Below are 18,204 nucleotides of genomic sequence, written 5' to 3' on the forward strand. Positions count from 1 at the left end.
CAGTGTCTCTTTTAATTGGAAATGACAATTTTTCCAGACTAAATGGTGTATTTTCCGAATACCCAAGGCTGGAATAAAGAATGTCAGGAAAACATATAAACATTCCAAATTGAGGCATTATTGCTGTGCATATTTTGGGCACTTCAATACATATCATACAGGCAACTGGGGGCAATTGAGCCGTTTTTGCTGCTACCATACAAACTAATTTCCAGTAGTTGTGCATCTTCTAAGAAATATGCTTGCATAAGTGTATAAAATATATAATTAATTCACGAAGAAGCTACATTTATGTAAAACAACCCTGTTCCACGAGCACTTCAAAGATCATCAGAAGCAGGGCCTTTAATACATCTGCGAACCAGCGCATGCAGAGTGGCAGCGCAGAGTCGGGGTCGCGAGCTAATTCGCCGACCACCCAAAGGCCCATGATATCAATGCCACTTCAAATGCCTAGAAACCGGGATGTAATATTGTCCCAATTCATGAACATGCATACAACAGAATTCCAGCGTCTGAAACACTTGCGCCACCGCTTCACCGACCGCTCGCAAGATTGTCTTTTGTCGTGTGGACGGACGGGGAAGTTCATCGGCGGAATTGTCTCCGCCGATAGCTTTCGGGATTTGTAACCCAATTTTAAAGGTAAAAGGGACAAGCAGGCTTATAAAATGTACGGAAGCACGTCAATATCGGCCTAACTCAACGTCTTGTACATCGGGTAAACGAAGTTTAGCTCTTCGTAGAGCTTGCGGCACACAACGCCAAACCAGGAAACCGGTGCTGGGAAGCGAGCCGATGCGAGATCGCGGAGCGGAGTCCTCCGCCTGACGTCACGGTACACCTCATCCAATCAGGGCGCGGCGACCGCAGCGACGCTTGTGTTCGCTCTCGGGGCTAATACCTCTTCGGCAGTACTTTTCATGAACTTCGTTTTTGTTTGGGCAGACCTGTTCACGTCCAGTGAGACTATACAGCAGATCGCATTTCGTGTTATGCAAGCGGGAGATGCTCTCTTTTTTTTTTTTATTTATGTACACGACTTTGGTAGATGCGTGTGACTCGTGTGCATCTAGCAGTGCTCGATTGGGCTAGTTGGTTGTTTTTCGTGCTTTGACTGAACTGTTGTGAAAAAGGAAAAATAAACAGTTTGCGTTTACTTGAGCATGTGGTGTCCAGTCCCGGTGTCTTTTTTTTTTTTTTTCATTCTTCGCAGCGCAGTTTAATCAATCATGTGCATCCATCCCGGTGCGACTGATTGGTCGTCGTCGAATTGATCTCTAGCCAAACGGTGGAGACATCTCTTGTGTTTCCCGCTTGCATGCAGATTGTGGACTGCTTTGACTCAGCACTGCTGCAACGGTTCCCAGCTTGCTCAGGACTGCAACTTCGGCTGGGACATCACAGACGACAAATGCAACGAAGCGGTGAGTAATTATTAGCCAGCATGACTCGCATAACAACAGCACGTGCCGTGTACAAGTTTTCTCCGTCCTGGTGGGCCTTCATTCCCCAACCTAAAATATAAAAGAAAACCGAAGAAAATTGCACTAGCTTGATTATGCTGGCAATCACTGAGGGGAGCACGTAAGGAATGAGCTGGACACAGGTCACATGGCTGGCGTCACACGACGTCGTGGTGTTGTGTTACGTCACAGTCACGTGACCTCATGATATCGCGTGACCTCAAGGTGCACGTGACATCAGTGTTGACGGACAACAGTTGTGTCTCGTGACGTCACGATGTTACGTGACATCAAAGGTTTGCTGCACTTTGTCGTCTCGGCTTTTTTTTTTCATATTTGTTTACGACGGTCTTGGGCTTGAGGTCATAAAATTAGGCTGATATAACACGTTCTGGGAGTGCGAAACCGTAAACAGAAACCACTCGTAAATCTGTTGTTCTTTTGGTTTCCCGGAAGTCTCAAAACTGTGTTAAAAAAACTGTAATTTTACAAGATTATTTTTCTTTTCTTTTTTATGTATTTGTGCAGGTGGACGAAGCGAACAACATTATCCTCCACGGAGGGCTGAACGTGTACAACCTGTACGACCCGTGCAGCTACGAAGATGAACCCGAACCGGTTGCTTTCGCTTCCCCGAAAAAAAGGTCGATGAGTCAGCACAAGGCCCAAAGGCTCATCATGAAGTCTCTGAACCGTGTCAGCTCGCTGAATCGTGCCGACTCGGTAAATTTCTCCCCTCGAGCCTCCTCATTCCCCCCGAATTCGGGTCGATAGAACTCTTCCGGAATTCACATGCCGATTATTAGGAGGTCGTGACGTTGTTCGGCATTATTAAAAACAGCACATAAGGACGGGACGAAAGTAGAAAGAGCTCACAGGACGGACGCTGCTTTGTCAGCGTCCGTCCTTTGTGCTTTTACCTTTGCCCCGTCTTTTTGCGCTGTTTTTAATAATGTTAATGTCGTTCAACAACCAACTAGCCCAGCAATCGACCCTTTTACATGACGCTGCGGTTTGAGTCCGCCACTGTGCAGGGATTCCACAGTTGTTGACAGCTGCCAACGGAGGCCAATCTTTCGATGGTGGTCTATTGACCTTCTTCAAAAGTGTGTGCGATAAGTCCGAGGGTAGGCGACGTTACGATGCGATGAATTAAGCCAATCAAACAGCGCCAAAAGTGCATCATCACGGCTCTCGATGTCTTTGTTGGTTTGGCTGGATGGATGGATAGAGAAATGGTAAAAGATATACCCTTTGTAACGGGCGATAGCTCTCGCCACCTATAGCCTATATCTCAAAGGACAAACACATGATTTCTCCCGCCCTACTAAGCCGATGTCACCCCCCCCCCCCCCCCCCCTTAACTATCACCAGGCAGTGTGGGATATAACCGCCTGGTGATAGTTTAATATATCCCTTTCGAAAATCTGCCCTCTGTTGGAATCTGTGGGAATCCCTGCACGATGGCGGACACGGATAGCACACAGCACAGCCAATGCTATATACGAGACGATGGATCCAAACACTGAGCGCCAAAAGCGCAAGGTCATGGTGCTCGTTTGTCTTCCAGCGCGTATATGTCATCATCGGCTAAACCGATCGAGCGCAGGCATGCACCGTGACCTTACACGATTTTATTGCGTGCCTTTGTGCTTGTGTCCATTCTAGCTCTAGATTTTCACGTTCAGCGGTGTCGGTTGCTCCGCCATCGTGCAATGGCTCCGACCTTCTGACGATCGGCACGTGACTTTCGAAAGGGGGCGGATCGGCTTCGGTCGGACTTTTAAGTGAAACGGGAATATAGTAGCCGAAGCGCTACATTATTCTAGACCGCCATGGTTTGATCACTAGAATGAACGCGAGGGCTGCGTCAACGTTTTGGCGAGGACTCTGATCCCGTCACGCTTCTGGCCCCCCCCCCCCCCTCCTCCCCCCCTCCCCCCCTCCCCCCCCCCCCCCCCCCCTAAAAAAGAAAAAAAATGGCGATCGGCAATGTTGTTTGATGGCGTTTTGGTCTCTTGAAATTTTGACCCTTTTTTGTACCCGGTTAGGGTTAAGTTAGTGTCCGCCAGGGCTGACGCAGTGATGTAATCCAACGTAGATGATGCAACTCCATAGGAGGCGACGCCACCAAGCGGAAAAGACGGGGAAAACAATTGGCGTGCGTATGTTTATACAGCCGGAAGTTCGTCTGCCTCGGTGGGCGTCTGGTGTCTCAGCTGTATAGATGAACAATCGAGCCAATGCGGTACAACCGCTATCCCTGGGTCTTTAACACGCACCACGCAGTATACGACACCACTGCACGCCGGTGATGCTCATCCACATCGAAACGGGCAGGTGTGGAGAGTGAACGCAGGGTCCCTGGGTTTTTCAACGCGAGCTTCCGCTCCACGAAGACGTGACGGGGAGCAAAGGGGAACTAACGCTTATTCAATTGTGCTGCGAAAACGGACAAAGCCTGGCGGCCAAAATGTGAAACAGGACAGAAAAAAAACAAAAAAAAACTGTTAGTGCGCGAGGTTGGAGCTGGGAATAGCAAACGGATGTGACGGTCTGAAAAGCATATTTGTTCAGTTTTCGTTCGTGTCTTTTAACTGGGCTTCTGGCTTTATGCCAGAAGACACACAAGGCGATCTTACGCTGCATTTTCTGCAACCAGGGATGCTATTAGTTATAGGGTGCCGTGTTTCCGTAAATACCGATAAAGCCCGAAAGTTATATCAAAATCGGGGAGAACAACGCCGAATTAGAGCTGTCCTTGAAAATGAAAGGCACAATTAAGCTTCGCGGAAAGAAATCATTATCTACAGGTGTGCTTCGTGTTGACCCGATACACGTGACCCACTGAGTTGCTCGCCTCTTTTCCCGGTTTTCTTCTCTCATTGGTACAGGGCCTTTTCTAATGGCTAATTCTGGTGGTAGATTTGGAGCGGTCCGAAACCGCCCCATGCTCGCGCGTTTAAAGCAGCGAATGCTAGCTGACGTTTGCACGCGCGACAAAATAATAATAATAATAATAATAATAACATGCTCTTCGTAACCGCTTTAAATCTACCAGCGGAATTCGCTCTAAGTATTCAGTTCCCGAGCAGCTCGCTAGAAGTTGGTGTTGGGCCCCGGTAAAGGCCGATCTTTGTTTGTTTGTTGTTTTACACCGAAAAGGGAGAGACACCAGAAGACTTCGAATCCGTGGGAGAAAAAAAATAAACCCCGAACATACAGAACCGTACAAATGTCTTGAGGACACTAGAAGGGCATGCTGCCGTTTCACAGAAAAGCACGCGTCTCAGTGATATGTCTGGCGTAAACTTCCCCCTCCCCATGTACGTCGCTCCTGCACAGTCGCAGCGGTCCGCTCCCTTTATATCTATCTATCTATATATATATTAGCGTTCAGGCGTATTCCACCCACTGCAATGACACATTACTCTTTGCTGCACAGCCCGCACCGATGAACATCGATAATCCCAACTGCGTCAGCGAAGAAAGACTGGACCTTTACTTTAACCGGAACGACGTCAAGGAGGCCCTACACGTCCAGGAAACACCTGCGAAATGGGAGCCCTGCAGGTAAGATTTGGCGATCCGTTAAAGCACGTTCACACCGGCGATATGCGCCACTCGCGCGAGAACTTTCCCTAAAAAAGCAACCATCGCAATAAAAAAAAAAAAAAAAAAAAAAAAAAAAACGACGTTTTTTGTGCAGTCGTTAGTTTACCCGACTTTTTGCGATGCGATCTAGTCGCGGAGCGGTTCAGCGGCGTTGGGAGCGGGAGTTTGCGAGAAGCAACTGGCTCATCGCGCCCGCCAGTGTGACCCATCCGGGTTTTTTTTTTCGTTTTTTTTTTTTTTTTTTTTTGATGCAATCTAGTCGCGTTTTTCAAGTGCTCGATATCGCCGGTGTGAACGAACCTTTAGAAAAGACACGTTATGAAAGGTAACACCGTGTGGACGAAAGATGCTGAGGAGGCCGCAACGCTTCTGAGCCTCTCGTACCATCCACTCCGATGTTGACTCAAGCTCACAGCGCTGCGGATGCTACGTTTTGGCAGATCCAATCCACCACAGGCCTTGCGCCGCGTGACTACGTTCTCCGTGTATAAGAAAGCGCAGTCACGGGTCAGAAGCATCATGCGGTGACGATTGTATACCGAGCCTCGCAGTTACCGCTGTTGCGGCGTCCTCGGTGTGCCGGGTGGTGCAGTGCCCACCAAGCGTATACGGAACATGCGAAGTGAATGATTTCGTTGGACAGCTATCTTGGCGGCTTCCGAAGGACCACTCCATGACGCAGCGCTCAGTGGAACAGCACATAAAGTTATTATAATGTACAATAAAGGTTCAACAGGCGCTATGCGACTTCCGGATTGCAAATTGAAGCAGACAGCAACTAGTCTGGTTTAGTGGAAAACGCGCGTGCATTTTGTCTCCTCGCCAGAGAATAACAGGAGTCACATTTGTTACGTGGGTCGTAGCGAATAGTAGGTAACTTTATCGACATTATAAAAGTGTACTTGCTTTAGTTACGGTATTTTTCTTCCTCAATGAACAATATTAAACTTCGCTATATTTCAGGCCCAAACCTCTGCTTCGTAGCAGGTGTGTAAAAATGAGCGATGACTTTAAGCATAAATAATCGAAAGGGATGTAGAGCGTGTTCAAAGTTCGCCCGTATTCCGGTTGCGCTTATATATTGCTGATGTGCCCGTCCTGGTAAAATGAAAATGACCCTGTCGTGCATTTTGGCGAGTGGTTAAAAACATAAAAAAAAGTGAAGTATTTAGTACGTGGGTGTCTCTTTTTATTATTTCCTATGCAGGGAAGCATTTATCGCCCACTTGTGTTTCTGGGGCCTCCCTGTTTTCAAAGATTTCGAACGTGCGGGTGATGTTTTGAACGCAGGACAAGCATCTTCGCACACGTTCGTGAGAAGAAAGAATGAAGCAGTACTTATTTATTGCAAATCGGACTATGTCACGGGGCTTTTAATTAATTTTGATTGTCTACACAAACGGGGAGTTACTGATCCCGTGTTACTTCGTAGTTCTGGCCGTCTCTCTTGGTTTTTCAGATGGCCTTCGTTCGTTTGGCACGGGAATCGCCAATGCAGAAAAGTGCCGACGCCGTGTTCGCGCTAACAGTGTCCGGCAATTCACATAAATGCACGTATGAAGCTGTTTTAGCACTGTGGTTAAATGCAATGAATTTGGATGAAAAATACTGCACCCGAACAATATTTTTATTTACACGGTTCAGAAATGTTTCAAACCTTCTGCGAATGCCGCGGCAATAGACGATTTGCAATTTTCCGAAGCGCCCCGGCCCGCGCGCGAGGAATTGTGGGAGAGACTGTACCTCGCCTGGCCGCTCTGCCTTGAGATCGCATTGCCTTGTGGCTTGCCTCTTCTTAATACTCTGTTTTTCGATTCCATTACCTATTTTTATCTATTCCAGTGTATTTTTTATTGCTTCTAAGTGTTTCTATACTCTTCCGCGCGCGATATTTCTTGTATATATATAGTATTTGTGTCTTTATTTCGCCTTGCTTGTATGTGGTCCGCACGTTTGACTGCACTCGAACTTACCAGGATGCAAAGTTGTAACGTGATGTGTTGCACGGTTTCGAACGCCCCGGCGTGCAGCACGAAGCTCAACTACACCGAGCAGTACCTGAGCGTGCGCGACGTTGTGCGGGAGCTGGTGGATTCCGGGCGTCTGAGGACGCTCTTCTACAACGGAGACGTGGACATGGCGTGCAACTTCATCGGAGGCGAATGGTTCGTGCAGAGCCTGGGCTACAGGGTACGCCTCCCGTCCTAGATCATATACCCCGGTCAACCGTTTCATTCTTCTCTGGCCACGCATTTCTTGCACAATGGCTACAGATCTTCGCAAAAATCGCTTCTTCTTGCTGCCATCTTTGTCTTCTGGACTGTGGAACGCAGCATGCGCTGTAGCTCTGTTGTGCGATATATCAGACGCTGCGCTTGCGTCCACAGCTCAATGACTCAGCATTTTTAGCCCGGGTGATAGGCGATGCAAAGGTCTATTGAGAGACTCGTAAATCTCTGCGATAAGAGTTCAAGTAGAGCTGTCTTAGAGTGATGACTTGATCGGGCGACCGTTTCGGCGTGAGCAGTTCATAGCTCAGTATACTAAGCCAGTTTTTTTTTATTGTTTTATTTGCGCGTAAGGTTGTGCGCTTTAAGTAACCCGGAGGGCATCCCGCAAAAATCAGTTTGGAGACGCTGCCATCTGCGGGGGTAGCTCGGCAAATGATGAGAATATGTTTAGACCTAAAATGACAGAGTCTGCATTGTGGTACCCAGCATGACATTTAAACATACATGTTCAGTGCCACAGCAGAGGGTTTTTTTTAATATTTTTAAAATTTTTTTGTTTTACTTAAAGTTTAGACGCAGCCGACGCTACAACTTGATGAAACCAATCAAACAGCGCGAAAAGCACAAGTCAATGGGTCTTCCTTGTATACGATTGATTTGAAGTTTCTACAGGTTTTCCCGCTCATTTTAATCCAAGCGACGACCAATTTAATCCCGGGGTCACTGAATTTAATCCAAGCGGCATACCATTTAATCCAAGCGCCACACAATTTAATCCCAGGGTCAGTCAATTTAATCCACAATATATATATATGCACTTATTGTGTTCAGTGGTCGTGTTTCGCTTACACATTTGGTAACTTAGAACAATTGTTTATACAATTTGAAATTTTCGGGGGCAATTGAGAATTTGATCACTAATGTGATTACTTTGAGTTACTAGTCCCACTATTGACCAGGCTTAATTAATATGTTGGGTACTCTTTTTAGAGCGCAGCCCTCAGGCACCTGCTTCCGGCTTAAGCGGCGTCAGCGTCGCCGTTGCCGTAACCACGCGGTGAACGATGGGTGAATTCCCCCGCTAAATGTAGCGGAAAAATTTCCCAGCTAAATCTAGCGGAAAACTTTCCCTGCTAAATCTAGCGAAAAATTTTCCCAGCTAGATTTAGCGAAAAAATTGCCCCGCAGAGTCTAGTGGAAAATTTTCCCCGCTACATCTAGCGGGAAATTTTCCCCGCTAAAGCTAGTGTAAAATTTTTCCCGCTAAATTTAGCGGAAATTTTTTTCCCGCTAAACCTAGCGGAACGACTTCCCCGCTAAACCTAGCGGAATATTTTCCCAGCTAGATTTAGCGAAAACTTTACCCCGCAAAGTCTAGCGGAAAAGTTTCCCGCTAAATCTAGCAGAAAATTTTTCCCGCTAAGCCTAGCGGAAAATTTTCCCCGCAAAATCTAGCGGAAAAATTTCCCAGCTAGATTTAGCGGACAATTTTCTTCGCTAAGCCTAGCGGATAATTTCTCCGCTAAATCTAGTGTAAAAATTTTCCACTACATTTAGCGGAAACCTTTTTCCCGCTATCTATCGCGGAAAGTTTTCCCCGCTAAATCTAGCAAAAAATTGTCCCCCCTAAATCTAGCGTTAAATATTCCCAGCTAGATTTAGCGAAAAATTAGCCCCGCAAAGTCTAGCGGAAAAGTTTCCCCGTTAAATCTAGTGGAAGAGTTTTCCGCTAAATCTAGCGGAAAAGGTTCCCCGCTAAATCTAGCGGAAAATTTTCCCAGCTAGATTTAGCGGAAAATTTGCCCCGCAAAGTCTAGCGGAGAAGCTTCCCCCGCTAAATCTAGCGGAAAATTTTTCCCGCTAAATATAGCGGAAAATTTTCCCCGCTATATTTAGCGGAAAATTTCCCCGCTAAATCTAGCAGAAAACTTTCCGCCTATATTCAGCGGAAAATTTTCTCCGCTAAATCTATCGGAAAATTTTCCCAGCTAGATTTATCAGAAGATTTGCCCCGCAAAGTCTAGCGGAGAAGCTTCCCCGCTAAATCTAGCGGAAAAGTTCCCCGCTAATTTTAGCGAAAAATTACCCGCTAAATCTAGCGGAAAATTTTCCCCCTATATTTAGCGGAAAATTTTCCCCGCCAAATCTAGCGGAAAATTTTTCCCGCTAAATTTAGCGGAATATTTTCCCTGCTAAATCCAGCGGAAATTTTTTTCCGCCAAGTCTAGATGAACATTTACCCCACTAAATCTAGCAGGAAATTTTCCCTGCTAAATTTAGCGGAAACGTTTTTCTCGCTAAATCTAGCGGAAAGCTTTCCCCGTTAAATTTAGCGGAAACTTTTCCTCGCTAAATTTAGCGAAAAAACTTCCCGGCTAAATCTAGTGGAAAATTTTCCACGCTAAATCTACCGGAAAAGTTTCCCCGCTAAGTTTAGCGGAAAAGTTTCCACGCTAAATCTAGCGGAAACTTTTCCCCGCTAAATTTAGCGGAAAATTTCCCCCACTAAGTATAGCTTAAATTTTCCCCACTAAATCTAGAGGAATAGTTTCCCCGATAAATTTAGCGGAAAAATTGTGGGGTTCAGGAAAGACGTCCGTCGATGCAAATTAACAAACTGATCTTTATAACCGCAATAAAACTGAAAAAGATCATCAAAAGGGGGCTCCGCTGAGACCGCCCAGCTGCACCGTCGAACGCTGCTAGTCTCGTGCTGTTCTGTTCGAGCCTGGAGCTCGGTCCCGTCGGTGCTGCTCGTGCCACACGCTAAAAAGGTCAATAGGGAGTATTCACTGGGCGCCATATTTATGGGTGCTGTTTAGAGCGCATGCTCAGAACGAGCTCACTTTAATAGGCTGCTAAGACCGGCACTCTTGATGGTGCCGAATGCACGTTGCAAAAGAACTGTGGAAGCTCGGCGTCAGGACGCGCTCAGCATTCGCGCACACAGATATGGCCGCATGTGAATACTCCCTATAGGGAGTTTTTGTAGGCCGCGTTTCACCCTCCGCTAAGCCCTCCACAACGGAGAAGCCGCTACTGCGCCGGCGCGTCGATGGCCTTGACTGTAGAGTTCCGGCTAGCGTAGCTAATTGCGGAGAGCGTTGCGGGGCAGCAGAAACAATCTACGAAAATACCCTATTAGCTCTAGACGTTGCGTGAGCCACCACAATAAGTGTCGCGCTTTAGCACTACAAATTTTCTTCGCTAAATCTAGCGTGAAATTTTTCCGCTAAATTTAGCAGGGAAAATTTTACGCTAGATATTGCAAGGAAAAATTTCCGCTCAGCTTAGGGGGGCAAATATTCCGCTAAATCTAGCTGGGAGGATTTTCGGTTAGATTTCGCGGAGACGATTTTCCGCTAAATTTAGCGGCACAAATGTTCTGCTAGATTTAGCAGGGAAAACATTCCGCTAGATTTAGCGGAAAGTTTTTCCGCTAGATTTAGCGGGGAAGCTTTTCTGCTAGACTTCGTGGCGCAAATTTCCGATAAATCTATCTGGGAAAATTTTTCCCCAGATTTAGCGGGGGAAATTTTCCGCTAAATATAGCGGGGAATATTTTCCGCTAGATAGAGCGGGGGAACTTTTTCCACTAAATTTAGCGGGGAAAATGTTCCGCTAGAATTAGCAGGAAAAATTTTCCGCTGAATTTAGCGGGAAAAATTATCCGCTAGATTTAGCGGGGAAGCTTCTCCGCGCTAGACTTTGCGGGGCAAATTTTCCGATAAACCTAGCTGGGAAACTTTTCCGATAGATTTAGCGGGGAAAATTTTCCGCTGAATATAGAGGTGAACATTTTCCGCTAGATGAAGCGGAGAAAATTTTTCGCTGGACTTAGCGGGACAAATTTTCCGCTAAATCCAGCTGGTAAGATTTTCCGCTAAATTGAGCGGAGGAAATTTTCTGTTAAATTTAGCAGGGAATATTTTCCGCTAGATCTAGCGGGGAAAATATTCCGCAAAATTTAGCGGGGAAAATGTTCCGCTAGATTTAGCAGTAAAAATGTTCCGCTAGATTTAGCAGAGAAAATTTTCTGCTAGATTTAGCGGGGAAATTTTCTGCTAAATTTAGCGGGGGAATTCGCCCATCATGCACCGCGTGGTTACGCCGACGCCGTCGCCGCTTAAGCCGGAAACGGGTGCCTAAGAGCTGCACTGTAAAAAGAGTAACCAACATATCAATGAAGCCTCGTCAATAGTGGCACTAGTAACTCAAAGTAATCACATTATTGAACAAATTATCAATTGCTCCCCCGAAAATTTAAATTGTATAAACAATTATTGTAAGTTACCAAATGTGTAAGCAAAACACGACCACTGAACAAAATAAGTGCATATATATATTGTGGATTAAATTGACTGACCCCGGGATTAAATTGTGTGGCGCTTGGATTAAATTGTATGGCGCTTGGATTAAATTGAGTGACCCCGGGATTAAATTGGTCGTCGCTTGGATTAAAATGAGCGGGAAAACCTGTAGATAAGAGCTTCCTACAAGTAGCGACATTCTTTTGAAGCGCCGACTGCGTGACGGTGCGGGTTTGAGGAAGCGAATGGCGGCGCACAGCAGAAGACTGAACTGAATGTCGCCATTTTGTTCTAGCGGAATGTGCGTTGTCATGTGTGTTGGTCGCGGTTACTTGTAAAAACTTGGAGGACGCTTAAGCTTCTCCTTTAAGAGTGGAAATGCGATAGATTTATCGGGCCCCCTCCGTATCGTCTTCTTAGTCGCCGTGCAAGCGTGCTTTGCGTGGCCCATTCAGTAGCGCGTCTGGCTCGCGGGCTAAAATTCTTTAATTTTTTGTTTTGTGAGGCAACTGAATTAATTTATGAAGTGAAATCACTTGACCCATGCGGCGACCTTTAGTTCGCATTACACGTCACGTTTAAACCACTTTTGTTCCACGCGCGACGTCACGTTTCGCGTGAGCGTTGTGGGTTGTTTGAAATTCCCGCGCGAGGTCATGTGGCTGTGACGTCATGACCCTATCGACCAATGAGGAGTTTCCCGTCACGCCACCGACGCCGGCTTTTCTGCGACACGAGCTCCTTAACTCTCTCGCGTTAAAGGAAGTATCAAGGGACTTTTAATTGTTTCAGCGATGATAGAACACGTACAGAAAAGTGACGAACACCGTGACATTGCACTTTTTACGCCGTTTGTTTGGTTCTATTTTGAACTCTAAACGTATTCACAGCCTCGTCATTCGCTGAACGCTCTCCGTAGCGCTCTTAGCATCTAAAATATATATATATATATATATATATATATATATATATATATATATATATATATATATATATATATATATATATATATATACACTATCGCAGACACCAGAGAACTTCTCGTCCGACGGCGCCCTCTGGCGCCTGCGATAGTTGCGAGATCTTTGATACCGATGTCAATAGAAAAACCGGCCAGGCAAGAGTGCAATGTTTGGTTTCTTATGATGCTTAAGAGTCGATAAATAGACTATCGCAGAAGGTGTTTCCCTTCATTTCTTATTCTAACTCATCGTTACAATAATAAGCCACACCGACTTGGCCTAAAATATTAGCAATTCAACCAGACGTTATGGGTTGTACGTTGGCGCTTTACAGCGAACAACACTTCAGCGAATTATATGCTTCGGTTAATCACACTTTGGTGGTGAACGCTTTAGTGAACGACTTCGGCAAATCACTCTCAACTTAGCGAATTGAGTAGTTTGCAGGTATGGTTGTTTCTTTTTCAAACCAAACGTGCGCGTCCTTCTTCCCCAATTCGTCTCCAGTCCAAATCAGAGTACAAGACCTGGAAGGCAGGTCTCGTGATCGGCGGTTTCTTCGAGACCTTCGAGAAGAACGTCACCTTCGTCACTGTCAAGGTGAGTTCGATCTTCCAGAAACGGCACACTGCCAAAGAAGAATTCCAAGCCCCGGGAATTGAGACCGCCAGTGTTTTAAGCGCACAAAACTGTTGACATGGATAGTGTGCCTCGGCAGTCTCCCACCTATTGCCATCACGAGATACTGGGAACCGCAAGAATAAGTTGTCTTTGTTTATTTAATCTATTTTACCCTCGAGACCAAAACATCACAATTGTTTGCATCTGGCTGCACTGTCAAAGCCTAGTGCTGCCTTCTCGCGAGCACCTTCGGTAGTTCAGCACGATTGTGGTTTTATATATAGGGTGTTCCAAGTCACCAGGCTCGATCTACAATGGACCGTAAAAATCGACGCCTGCACGTAGCAATTTAAACTTTTCGTCAAAGGTGTATTTCACAGGTCGTTTTTGTCTTGTAAAATTATGAAGCGTAGCTCCCTTTATGTAAAATATAGGGCCAAAAAACAGTCAACGGCGGACGGCGACGCAGATGACTGAGTCAAGTTGCGGGTGCGTTTGGCGCGCGTATTGATAGATGGCGTCGGGAGCAGTGTCCGGAGGTGTAGCCGACCAGCGAAAGAAAGCAGACGACACGCAGACGAAATCCGTTGGCAGCAAAAGCGCCGTCGTTATGCAAACGCGTTTTTTTTTTTTTTTAGGTTTTGCTTTTATTGTCGGAATTTATTTTTTTACCCAAAAGTACATCACAAAAAGATTATGTTCATTTTGATGAACCACGGTGGTTGCGAACAGTCTCGATGAGGAGGTAGCGGCATCTATCAATACGAGCGCCAAACCCGCCCCGCTACTTGTCTTGGTCGTCTGCTTTACCGTCTGCCGTTGACCCTGGCAGGTTTCTTGGTCCTATCTTTTACAGGAGAGATCTACGCATTGTGATTTTACAAGAAAAACCGACCAGTGAAATACACCTTTGACGAAAAGTTTAGATTGCTACGTGCAGGCGTTGATTTTTACGGCTCATTTTAGATCGAGGCTCGTGACTTGGGACAATATATATACATAAAATGAACATTGCTTATGGCTTATTTGAGTGAAAAGGAACGCAATACTATCTTGTTTATTTTGCGTCGCAACGACCACTCGAGCAAAAAATTCGGTCTGAATTTCATGCCACGGGGTTCTTGCTTCGTGAGTCGTTCGTAGGCGTTCTTATCCCAAGTCTTATTTGCTGCAGAGCGTCGACAGAGAGTTTTAGTATACATCGTTTCGACGTCCCCAGTAACGATACCCGATGCTCCGCCGCCGTTTTTGCGCATGCATCGATATCGGGGGGATATCAGAGGTGTGTCGGAAAGATCTACTAAAGCTCTCTAATGAGATGCTCGGACATCGCGATGTTTTGCGTTTCTTGCCGTTTTTGACAGCAGTATACAGGCAGTCGGAGCGCCCTCTACAGAGTACCAAGTGATGCGCGTGCTTCGGGAGACCTCTAATAGAAGCCTTTAAGCCGAGCTCATTCTGCTAACACGTCATACGAAGTACTGTCGAGACCGGTTATAGCGAAGTCAACGGGAATCGAAAATCGCTTCGCTATATCCGCTATTTTGTTATAACCGACTTCGGTTATAACGAAGTGCAAAAGGAAATGGGAAAACGTGATCGCTTCGCTGTAGCCGCTGTTTCGTTATAACCGACGTCGTTATAATCGGTCTTGACAGTACAGCCTGAAGACACTGTCTGTGTATGAAGCAAACCTGATTCGAATATGCTTGCGTGCCCGCGTTGATAAATACGTCATCATGTGTACAACGTGAACACCCGTGTTTTTTGCATGATGTATTAGCAGTGTTCATTTCCGGGTCTCTGTGTCCAGTCTTACTACTCAAGTTGAAATTATGATTTACAAAAACATCTCGGCAGCGTCTCCCGAGCTTCTTTTGGTATAGGCACCTTCCGACCCTTTTGCTCGGCACAATGTTTCGTCGTTTCAAAGTGCCCCCCTCCCTTCCCTCTTTTTTGTTTTCCTTTGTGTGCGTGTAAGTTCTTGCGAAGAATCACTGTTTCTGCTTTCAGGGCGCCGGACATATGGTGCCTTTGGACAAGGCTCCGGAATCCCTGCGCATGATCACCAACTTCCTCATGAACACGCCTTTCTGAGCACGAGGAACGGAAGGATCCACGCAACAAATAAACTCGGGATGCCGGATATCACGTAGATGTAGTGTACGTTACGGCTGCTCAGAAACAGGAGGGGTGCACAAAATGGCGAATTCGGAGGTTTTACATCGCAAACCGACGAAGGAAGTCTGACACGCCCCTCCGAAGGACTGAGCATTAATTTCGGCCACATAGGGATTGTTTGACGTTCAACCGACATGTCGGTCGCTCGGCACCCTTACCACGATAAGCCGTCGGATTCGGGGTACGCCGCTTTGAAGTGTAAACTGTTCGGTAATTATGCGCATTACCACTCGCAGGCTGGCTTGGAACAAGCAAGTTATTACTCGTTTTAATCTGCCTAATTTTGCCGCACTACCCTCAAGTCGCACCTAGAACCACTAAATACTCTTCATGCCCGTGTCCCACTAGAGCGACATACGGAAACAAAAGACAACGACAAGCCTCAAACCAGAGCCTTTCGCGATTTGAGAGGCTTTGTAGTATAAAGGAGGCTATGCTCAAACACGAGCATCATCAATACCACCTAGAACACAAGGCCTGCGCGTTTCCTCCTCTAAACGTCATCACTAGTAGATCCCCTCAGCGCCCCCTAGCTAGCCCGGATGAGCAACATCGTCTGCTACATCGTCTGCTCCATCGCCTGCTTCAGTGGTTTGTGTAACAGAAAATGAAACAGATGCTCACGCCGAGTGTCTCCTGCAAATAGCATACGATGAAGTTAGACGTTCACGTGGAGCGTCGAATGCATGAGCGAAATTGCCTTACTGCTGCGCGAAGGGCTGAAAAGCCCTTCGTTGGACGCTGGACGCTGACACTGGACGCCATTTTCGAGGGCGCTGTTTATACCTCGAGTAGCTGCTTCGAAGCGTTCTACCGCAGAACGAGCGCGCGCGCTAGAAATGCACGCCTCAAAGCCAGGAGCGCGTGCTAGCTCGCGCTCCTGGCCGAGGGAGCGTTCGCGTGCACGTCGCAAATGCACTGGAAGCTCGCTATCAGCTCGCGCTCAGCAGTCACGCACACAGCTGCGGCCGCAAGTGAATGCGACGTAGTTGCGACGCGGCCCCTACTCTCGTCAAGCTTCGGGGTGTTTGCCGCTTGGGGCGGGTCGGGGATCTACTAACGAAACGTCATGAGGAGGCCTTGTCTTCTAGGTGGTATTGGCATCATCCACGCGAGGTGGCATTGGCAGGCTTGCAATCGCTCGTGCTTACTTCACGAGCACCGAACGACTAAACGCCTGCCAAAGGTACCATCGCGAGCATGCTGCATGGGTTTGAGGCTTGTCGCTGTCTATTGTCTCTGTTTGTCGCTCTAGTGGGACGCGGGCATCAGAGAAATATGGTGCATTATTGCTTAAGAAGGGATTATGAAACAATTGTTCTACTTCGCTAAATACTACTTAGAATCACCCCCTAGCTTTAATAATGGAATAAACTTGCCTTAAAATTCGTGAAATATGAAGAACATCGTTTATTCCCTCAACTCGGAGTCAGAAGCGGCCACGTGGCCTGGTACCTATCCTATGCCGCCAACGTTAATCATAGCCACGCGCTGAGGTTGGCAAAGTAGAAAACGCGTGCTGAGCTCCATGGCATTCTTAGGGTTCAGGTATTCTCATCACCGCAGTGGCTGGACACGAGCCACTACCCGAGTGTCCGAGCCGAAATCGAGTGCTCACGCATTCTTTGTGTCCAATCCATGAGCCGCGCTCAACTATCGTCAGGCGAGCGGTCTCGATCCCAAAATTGCGTCATCGAGCTTGGCGAAGGTAAGGCTGAAAAAAATAGTCCCCTTTTATCCTCGCAATTTCACAGTGACAAAGAATCTTCTGAATCAGTGGCGGTTTGTGTGAGTATATTTGGGCCAGACTATAAGACCAGTATGTCGCGACCAACCAATTCCTAAACATGTAGGAGCCCTACGTTTGGACCGACTTGGTTCTTCGTCAGGGGTGACTGTGGCCGTTGAGGAGCGGCGTTTTTCGGCCTTCTTTTAGGAGCGAAGCTCCTTATGGCTAGCCATGTCCGTATGTCCGTCCGTGTTCCGGCGTCGGGTGCTCGTGCTCACGAGCACGTGAGCACGTGCTCCCGTGCTCGTGTAGGGCAAAAAAAAAAACAAAAAAAAAAACCGCATCTCCACGTGGTGAATGATGTTGATTGGGGCGAAGCTCTGGTGGTGCTTGTCTGCGTAGACGGTGAGCTGCATGCAGCATGCCGAGCCTTTCGTTCGTTTTCATCCATGTCAGAAAGAGAATGTGTGGTATGGAACTTGGTTATACACGCATTTGAGCATTTGACCGTAGCGTGACATGGATGAAAACGAACGAAAGGCTCGGCACGCTGCGGCTCAGCGTCTACGCAGACAAGCACCACCAGAGCTTCGCCCGAATCAACATCATTCACCACGTGGAGATGCGGTTGTTTTTTTTTTTTCTTCTCTCAGGGATGTGGCGCATTTCGCGATCTTTATTTCACAAATATGGCGAATCCCGTTCACATACAATGTTGGTAAAGCACCAAGGCACCTACTTATGTTGCCTGGCGTCGTTTGAATGTGCCAGGACTCGATGGAAAGCCTATGTTGGTTAGTCTCTGCGTCGATAATGCTGTATTGTCGAAATCAATCCGGTAGTCTTTGACTTCGCAGTGCCCAGCGACTGCACCGCGCTCGTGGTCGAGCTTGCGAACGTCGTTTTTGTGTTGGCGTATTCTTTCATTAAATTTCTTTGTCTCGCCAATGTAAGTGGCTGGACAATCTGCACAAGGGATCTTATAAACTATGCCCTGCGTTTTTTCTTTCGGAGGGCGATCTTTTGGGCGGGGCATGAGTAACCCAAGCGTGGACATCGGCTTGTGGGCCGCGCTGATTCCTTCTTTGG

General features: G+C 46.9%; 1 protein-coding gene across 2 annotated transcripts in view; it reads left to right on the forward strand.

The window, feature by feature from the left end:
• Nucleotides 1–15,360, forward strand: part of LOC121835268 (lysosomal protective protein-like) — a 29,614-nt gene extending 14,254 nt beyond the window's left edge. For both annotated transcript variants that reach the window (XM_042289270.1, XM_042289271.1), the window contains exons 6-11: nt 1,328–1,427; nt 1,995–2,189; nt 4,912–5,039; nt 7,112–7,271; nt 13,092–13,184; nt 15,219–15,360. In XM_042289270.1, coding sequence (XP_042145204.1) covers nt 1,328–1,427; nt 1,995–2,189; nt 4,912–5,039; nt 7,112–7,271; nt 13,092–13,184; nt 15,219–15,302 — 760 coding nt within the window. In that variant the 3' untranslated portion in view covers nt 15,303–15,360. The remainder of the gene's footprint in view (nt 1–1,327; nt 1,428–1,994; nt 2,190–4,911; nt 5,040–7,111; nt 7,272–13,091; nt 13,185–15,218) is intronic.
• Nucleotides 15,361–18,204: the final 2,844 nt, after the last annotated feature.

This window comes from Ixodes scapularis, unplaced genomic scaffold (assembly GCF_016920785.2).
Source record: "Ixodes scapularis isolate PalLabHiFi unplaced genomic scaffold, ASM1692078v2 PGA_scaffold12__126_contigs__length_90152505, whole genome shotgun sequence".
NCBI classification, from domain to species: Eukaryota; Metazoa; Arthropoda; class Arachnida; order Ixodida; family Ixodidae; genus Ixodes; species Ixodes scapularis.